Consider the following 8,025-nt stretch of genomic DNA (forward strand, 5'->3'; position numbering starts at 1 on the left):
CGGTGGGTAACCGGAGATTAATGAATTGGACTGATAAGGTTAGCCCAAACGTCTGGAGGAGAGGACCTCCGGCTTGATTCGCGTCTGGGAGCTACCGTCCGACTTGTGTATGTGAAAGAATGGGGGGTGGTACCTGCAAAGACACTCCAATGTCTAAGATAGCAAAGAGTTTTAGCAGGTTTAGAGAATATTGGAATTTAGAGATACCTGAGGGGTGTCAGTGTATTTATAGTGGTGAATCAATAACTACTGTTAGAATAGTTCTACATTTTAAGGTGGATAACCGTCCCTTTATCTTAGAGAAGTTAAGATATGGCTCCTGAAGTGGGTTGAGAGTTTTTAGGGGCAGTTACTTATTTGAATAAGTGTTATCTGTCAGCTATCATTCAAGTCCAGCTTCTTAGAAAAGGAGTCTGCGTTAGATCCGACCTCTTTCGAGGAGGTCGGTGGGTTGTGAAGGCTAATCTTTGAATTGGGTCTTTTAGGTTTATTTAGACCCGGATTTTAGTGTTGGGTTAGGATATGAACAATGTGTATGTTTAAGTATTTAACACCTACAATTAATTAGATCCAGATCATCTTATATGAACACCTCAATAACAATATAATTTAATTTTAATATAATATTTTTCAATAATGATATAACAATATATTAGGAAAATGAACAACACTACAACAATAAAATATATATTTTTACTTTTTAGTAACTCGTTTAATAGGGAAAAAAAAGTGGAAACTCTCAATATTACTCACATTCTTATGGTAACTTTTCTTAAGAAAAATAATACAGGTGCTTTGTGTAGACAAATATTTTTGAATAACTTAATTGTTAAGTGTGTACATTAGTGTTGATGTTGCTTTCAAAATGCAAGAGATAAAATTTGTATTGAATTTTCTTGATTTTCAAAGACTTGAGTGGTCATACGATATGTTTTTAACTAGTTTTGTTGACTTGTCAAATTTTGAGAAATTTCTTTATAATTTTGTAGTTTCTAGTAGTGATAGTCTTTCATTCATTAATTTATGCAAGTAATTTTGTATTCATATTAGCAATTTTTAAAAATTTTAATTCAACTTAAATTCTTCCACTTAATTATAAGTCGTTGATAACTTTAGTTTAATTGTAAACAATTATATAAATTTAAATGAATAACAGAATTTTAGCTAATATTTAGTCAATATCTGTATTTTTTTTCTTTCTTTTTTTCTTTTTTAACAAAAATTGAAAATCAAGCCTAGGTACTTATGTAGTTAGTTGAATTTGCCCCCCTAATATTTCTACAAAAATTTAGCCAACATAATCTGATTGTTTTAGGAGTTAAATATTGTTATTTCTAAATTGATAATATTACTTCATTTCATAACACTTTGTTGAATTGCCTTATTTGCACGACGGACACATTTTGGATACGATAATTATTTAATACGCGTATTTTTTGTGTCTAACCATATTTTAATAAAAAATTAAAAAAAAATATGTGAACATGTTTGGACACACTTAAATAAAAAAATTCTTTTCTGAACAATTTAAACACAATTAAATACTATCATATATTAACATGTTCAGCCTTATTCTTAACTTGTGTTTTTTAAATGAGTTTAAAAATAGCATATATTATTATTTATTAAAACAAAAAATATTTTAAATACTTTATATAATTAAAAAATTAAAATATTTTAATATCAATAAAATATCAAAATATCATTATAATTTATCTAAATATAATTTATATTTTATATATATATTGTGTCTCCGTATCTTATAAAAATTTAGAATTCGTGTGTCCACGTATTCTGTGTCGTACCGTAATCGTGTCGGTGTGACGGTGTCTGTACATCATAGGTGTACTCTCAATTCTCAAAGTTATCAATTTTCTCCTTTTTCTTTTTCAACATGAGCAAAAAAAATTGTATTATTAATTACCCTTTTGTACATTGTTAACAAAATCAGACCGGACTGATTGGTTCAACTGGAAAATCGGTGAATCGGATTATATATCGGTTCGGTCCGGTGCTTGGACCGTACAAGGAATCGAACCCTTGCCCTCAAAAAAACTAAAAGACTCCACAACCACCAGGCTAGCGTGTTTTCTATTAAAATTTATGCAAATTATAATATATATAGATATCTTTTATCAAATAGTTTACTTTTATTTAATTTATTTTAATTTTAATTATAAACTCATTTTAATATAAAAACAAAATAAAAATATTTGTGATAGAGTAAAAATAACAAAATATTTATTGTTCATGTTTCATATTGTTTTAAAATAACTTGATATTTTTTAAAATGTTAGTAAAAATATGTATTTTAAATTTTAATTTTAAACTTTTGACTATTTTTTATTTTTTATTTACATAGGACCGGATCAAACGGTTTAACCAATAACCCACCGATTGAACCAATAATCTAGTAATCCAGTGATTTGATCGGTTCGATTATCGGTTCGGTTCTGACAACTATGCTTTTGTATATTTAAATATGTTTTTGATAACAAATATTTTTAGAGCATTAGTTAAGGTTACCATTAGGAAATTTTTTTTATCCTTTTTAATAAATGTATTATAATATTAACTTTGATATAAGTGTTATTAAGAGAAATCAGTGTTATTAATTTGGAAGTAATGAAATTCATCCCTTTTTTTATTTATAAAATAACTTTTCCACATTTGAATTATGAACTTATGATTTTGAAGGGTGACACAAAAAACTCCCACTCCCACCCACCCAAAATCAAAGACTAGAACTTGGACCTTTGAAATGTTCCCCAAGCGTTTTCAGGACCCCAAAACAGGTATCTTTCAATCAATTATTCTTAAACCATTTCTTCAAGATGTGTTTGGTTTCTACTTTTCTCTTCTATTTTTAATTTTAATTAGTATAAAAAATATCACTTTTTGCTGTTTTCTATTTTAGATTATGTTAATAAAACAGTAACAAGTAATTTTTTTGAAGTGAAACATGATTTAAATGTTGCTTGGGGAGCTATGTTTTTTCAATATAACTCCAAATTTTGTTACCAACTGCTCGATGAAATGTCTGAACGAAAACTTCGATGCTCTTTTTCCTTTAATTTTTTTTTCTCTTTCTCTGTTTCTTTTGAACTTATTCTACACTGTGTTTCGTTGATTTCAGGTTTCAAGATGCTGAGTTCAATGCATGCCAAGAAATACCTGAAGAAAATTGGGTTTGAAAGTGAAGATTACTTCTTTTGGAAACAAGTTGGGAAAGCCCTACTTTGCACCTACACCATAATGGGTGGTTTTTGGCTTTACAATGGTGGAGCTTCAAAGTTGAAGCCTCAGCTGAAGGTAGACCAGGAGCGAGCCGATAACCAGCAACGGCCAGAGGAAGAGCAGGAGCTAGACCATAAACAGCACCAACAGTTCCCATTGGCCAGCAATTTAGAAGAAATGAAGGAGTTTGTTTCTGATATTGGAACAAAGATTGGTTTAAAAGGGATGGTTGAGAATGATAAGGAGCTAGATGGCAAGAAGTTTGAGCAGGAAGCACAGAAGTTGTGGATGAAGATGAGGAATGAGGTTGTTTCTGAGCTTCAAGAGAAGGGAATTGATGTGGAATGAATACAATTCAATGCAATGCAAATGGCAAATGCCATTTCATTTGTGAACTTGATTGTGACTAGAGTAGAACACAACATGTTAGGAAACATAATGCATGGTTAGTAGTGAAGTAATACTTTTCTGTGTATAAATAAATGTTTAACATTGAATCGTTATCAAAATTGGACCGGATCGGCCATTTGGTCCGAACAAAATTGGACCGGATCGGCCATTTGGTCCGAACGGCGGTGTACTAGCTGCTTGTTTTATTCGGTTCTCCAATTAGATCGGATATGCACACAACTCCGGCAAACCTGGAATGAACGGCCTATTTTGAGATCAAGCCGGACTGGTTCGAAGGCTAGAACGACACTGTATTTGAGGTTGGAAATAATTCAAAAATTTCAAGGTGTGTTACCCCTCCTCTACAACCATTTATGTTTGTATATTTATCTAATTAAATAGAATTCAACCAGTTTGACCAGTGATTCATTGGTGGTGGGTTCACTAATAACCCTATGTTTTGGCTGAGTTGATTACTAATCTGGGTTTAGTGAATATGCATTGAATGGTGATAAATGGAGGGAAAAAATGATTAGTATCAACTTTCAATTCACTATGTGCGTTTAGCTTTTTTTTTTTTTCTCACTTTCATATTTACAAGATCAGGTAATATGAATGGAACAAAATTGTCAAGTGGGTCATTGTTGCTTTGTTCATAAGTCCGATAGGCGTGATTATTTGGCATTACCTTTAGCGTCAGCTTTTGAATTTCGATGTCACGTAGGGCAACAATAATATGATCAGTTGTTAAAAGATTATAGAGAAAGTTAGTCAAACTATGATTACAAGATAGTATAGAACGAGTATAATTACAAGTGAATTGCTAAAAGGAGACATTTCTCTTCATCACAAGTAAATAAAAAGAAGAAGAGAACCTCAATGGGGAAAAAATTTAAGCATGGAATCCATTATTGTAACTCAGTGGTGCACCAATGCACTAGTACTATGAAAAGTAGTTGCCAAAGTTTCAAGACGCTCAGAATCCAGTCTTGATCTATCTTTTTGATGTTTTTGAAAATAAATTATATATTTGAATTTATATTCGTTTAAAACTTAGGAGAACAGTTTCATAGATTCGAGTAAAATTTTTAAATTTGGAAGATCTCAAGGAAGGAAACATTCCAAGGAATCAAGGAAGAAAACACAACATGAAGCATTTCTGGCAAACAAGTTATGTGGGACGATGAACAAAATGATGGTTTTAAAAACTTGAAATTGAAGAACATGTATGTGATTAAAACATTTTCATGAGTGAGATATGTCTTTTTCTGATTCATCATCATAATGTTATATGGTCAAAATGTTGTTGAAATAGTGGCAAAAAAGTGAAAGCACTTTAGGCAAAGTAATCAACCGACCAATGTTTAAATCAAATCTTCCTAGCTACCAGTCAAGATCTGAAGCTGTGCCACCTTTTTTTATCAACAAAATGATGAAAAATTCAAAAAGAAGTTTCTGAGTAACTATCAGTGGTTGAAGTACATATATGCAGAAAAACCTTCATGGCAAATAATTGGAGTATGGACTTTAAGCATAAGATAGTTCACCAGATAACAGCTACACCGGGACATATATATCAAAACAGTTGCAGAGAGATATCAACAACATTATATTATAAAAGTTTAAATACTAAATACAATTTAGTAAACCTATAGAAGAACAGCACACTCAGTATTGCTTCTAAAACTGTAAATAATTATCATCTTTATTAATAGCAGATATTTACTTTTAACATAACCGAAAATACAGATTGGCCTGACTAAGATATCAGACTCTGAAGTAAATCAAATTCAATTATTTACAAATCTATGTCCATGTTTCAAATATACCCGAAGCAGCACATTAATTTAATGAGAATAAAGTTAGAGAAAAGCTAGGTAAAACAACATAAAAGCTTTGATGTCCAATGGAGGTAATATAGATTCTCAGTATGCCATCCTCAATTTTGAGCCATTTAGATTAATAAATAAATAAAGTAATGAATAAAAGAAGTACACTAGAATGCAATGAAAGAAAAAGTTATCAAGTTAGCAACAGCATGCACAAATCATCTTAAATGATAAGTTGGAAAAACCAGCATTCATACAAAAGATGAAAAACCAGTACCAATCATTGGAACTATAGTTTTAAGCAATGCAATTCAACAGTACCCCTTAAAAGAATGCAATTTAAATTCTTTCAAGCTCTTGCTTGACAAGATAGACAAGATTAAAATTCTTAATCAATCTTCCTCTTATGCAAATTGCCTGCATGCTCCACATTTTATGGACAACGTGATAAATCTAAATAAAAGAAATTACCATATCAGTAGCCAATGGAATAGATACCTTGATGCCAATGTTTCTAACTTCAAATTTTTATAACCAAGAAGCAGGATATGGACATTTCAGAGCCCTGAACAAATATTATCTAACAAGGAAGTTTGTATAACCAATTAGCTCTAGTTCATGAGATCTATGACAATAACATAGCTGAAAGATAAAGTAGAAAATATAAACAAACTTTTTGAGAACTTAGTAACTATCTTCTTGCCTAAATTAAAAAGTTATGTTGCAATAAACTCTAGCAAAATTCAACTATTGTAGACTTATTAATCCTAGCAGTGTTGCAATCAGAAGTTTACCGTGCCAATTGCATATGGAAAAGTATACCTATTTCTGCTCCCAACATCACTCTAAAAATAGAAACCAGAATGTAACAATGTGATGTACTTTTCTCTCTTGAACAACAAGAGTTCAGACCAGATATGCTCTTACAAACAGCTTTTCAAGACATTTTTGGCCATTGCATTCTAATCCTTTGAGCTACTCTTTCCTGAAATGCTTCGCTTATAGTTCTTCAAAGGAGTAAAATAGAACCTTAACAAGCCGGTGTCAACATTACCCGGTGAATAACTAACGCTTCGGTTCCTTTGAAGTGTAAACTCTTTTCTTCCATTCAAAATACTGCCATTGGTCTCTGGAGTACCGACAAATCCATTGACTAAACCATCTGTTCTACAGGGATTTCTACAGCTAACACTGTAACTTCGAATAAGCTTCTGGCTAACAGACTCGCTCGTGTTTCCATTAACCACCCTCCTCAGCTTCTGCCAAGACTCGGTGACCGGCTTATTAACAACCGTGTCTCCTGATCCACGCTCTTCTTCTACCGCCTTAGCTTCCCTTTTCCTCTGCACCAACCCCAACTTGTTCAACTTCTTGACCCACTTATGGAACTTATTCAACCCTTTTTGATTATTAACCCCATTTGCAACATCATGGACATTCTTAGAACCAGACATCATTGCAAAAGCAGACTGAACATGACCATTCAAGTTCTCATTCTGTGAATCGTTCTGATCAGTTATCAGCACCTTTGCCCCATAGAACAACTCATTGGTTGCAGGGGAAACCTTGGCATTGGACAACACTCTCAATTCATCAACATCTGCCATTGATTGCTTCCTCCTAGAGCTTGACCTGTCAAAACTCCTCCTCCTCCGCTGCTGATTCATCGCATCGGAATAGTAATCTTTGGTCTGAGAAGAACCACCAGGACAATTCTCTCCACCACTTTCCAAACTCACCACCTCTTGTTCCTCCTCATTCTCCTCCAAAACCCTCTCATTAACATGAACCATTGGAGAGAACCTTGCACACGATGTTCTCCCAATCAAATAGCCATCCCAAGAAGCTCGAGCCGCCTCAAACGACAACCTCGAATCGTCCAACGACATTCTTCCTGCATCAACATCAACAGACAATCTCGGATCAGTGTCACACGACCTTCTCCGCAAAAATCCGTACTCTCCAACCTCCGATTGAGTCTCCCTATACCCTCTCATCACATCACTATCCAAACCGCAGGGTCCATTACCGCCACCGCGTCCTCCGCCGTCATCGTCGGCGGCGGTGGCAGTGTTCTCCTTCGATTTACGTTTCCGCCTCCATTTTCTCAATCTCTTGCAGAAACTCCCCGCAATGTCGATCAAATCTCTCCCAGCGTTCTTCCTTCTCCGCAATTCGAGATCTATGAACTCCTTCATCGTCTTCGTCTCTTCATAATCTTCGTCTGAAACAAAATCATCGACGCAAACCCTTACCGCCTCATTGCCACCGTTCTCACGCTCCTCCACAGTTATCTCGAATCGCGAATCGACGTCGAGGTTCCGATTCGGGCGCTTCTTCTCGTCGCCATCGTCAATGTCGAAGAGGTCCGAAAGCTTGTTCCGGGATGTCGCCGCAGCAGGCAGTCGGACCTCGCAGGACCGACGCCGTGGAACGACGTCGGCGGAGGAGGATGACGGGAGAGGACCACTGCCGGAGCATGATTTGGTGCGACGGAGCTCCGGCGAGCGGCGGGAGCGATGTCCTTGGGTAGCGGGGGGAGGAGGATCGTCGGAGGAGGATTCAATGC

The 8,025-nt window shown here is 34.6% G+C and overlaps 2 protein-coding genes across 3 annotated transcripts; one reads left to right on the forward strand and one right to left on the reverse strand.

The window, feature by feature from the left end:
• LOC107616289 lies at positions 2,639-4,180 on the forward strand. Of its 2 annotated transcripts, XR_002358131.1 has the most exons (3): positions 2,862-3,038; positions 3,137-3,767; positions 3,801-4,180. XR_002358131.1 is itself a non-coding variant. In XM_016318267.2 (2 exons), exons 1-2 carry the CDS (start codon positions 2,762-2,764, stop codon positions 3,583-3,585), a joined length of 483 nt encoding a protein of 160 aa, XP_016173753.1. In that variant the 5' UTR covers positions 2,639-2,761; the 3' UTR covers positions 3,586-4,180. The 2 variants fall into 2 exon arrangements, 1 of the variants encoding a protein (XP_016173753.1); XM_016318267.2 differs by lacking the exon at positions 2,862-3,038 and adding an exon at positions 2,639-2,795 and having other exon boundaries at positions 3,137-4,180.
• On the reverse strand, positions 6,419-7,654 carry LOC107609533 (UPF0503 protein At3g09070, chloroplastic-like). Its single transcript, XM_016311565.2, has one exon. It carries the CDS (start codon positions 7,652-7,654, stop codon positions 6,419-6,421), a length of 1,236 nt encoding a protein of 411 aa, XP_016167051.1.

This window comes from Arachis ipaensis, chromosome B01, assembly GCF_000816755.2.
Source record: "Arachis ipaensis cultivar K30076 chromosome B01, Araip1.1, whole genome shotgun sequence".
NCBI lineage: Eukaryota > Viridiplantae > Streptophyta > Magnoliopsida > Fabales > Fabaceae > Arachis > Arachis ipaensis.

What these genes read in the sequence shown, in the direction of transcription:
- LOC107616289 (XM_016318267.2), top strand. Translation starts at nt 2,762, where the DNA reads ATGTTCCCCAAGCGTTTTCAGGACCCCAAAACAG. An exon ending in TTTTCAGGACCCCAAAACAG is followed by an intron (nt 2,796 to 3,136) that starts GTATCTTTCAAT and finishes CGTTGATTTCAG; the next exon opens with GTTTCAAGATGCTGAGTTCA.
- LOC107609533 (XM_016311565.2), bottom strand. Translation starts at nt 7,654, where the DNA reads ATGAAGGAGTTCATAGATCTCGAATTGCGGAGAAGGAAGAACGCTGGG.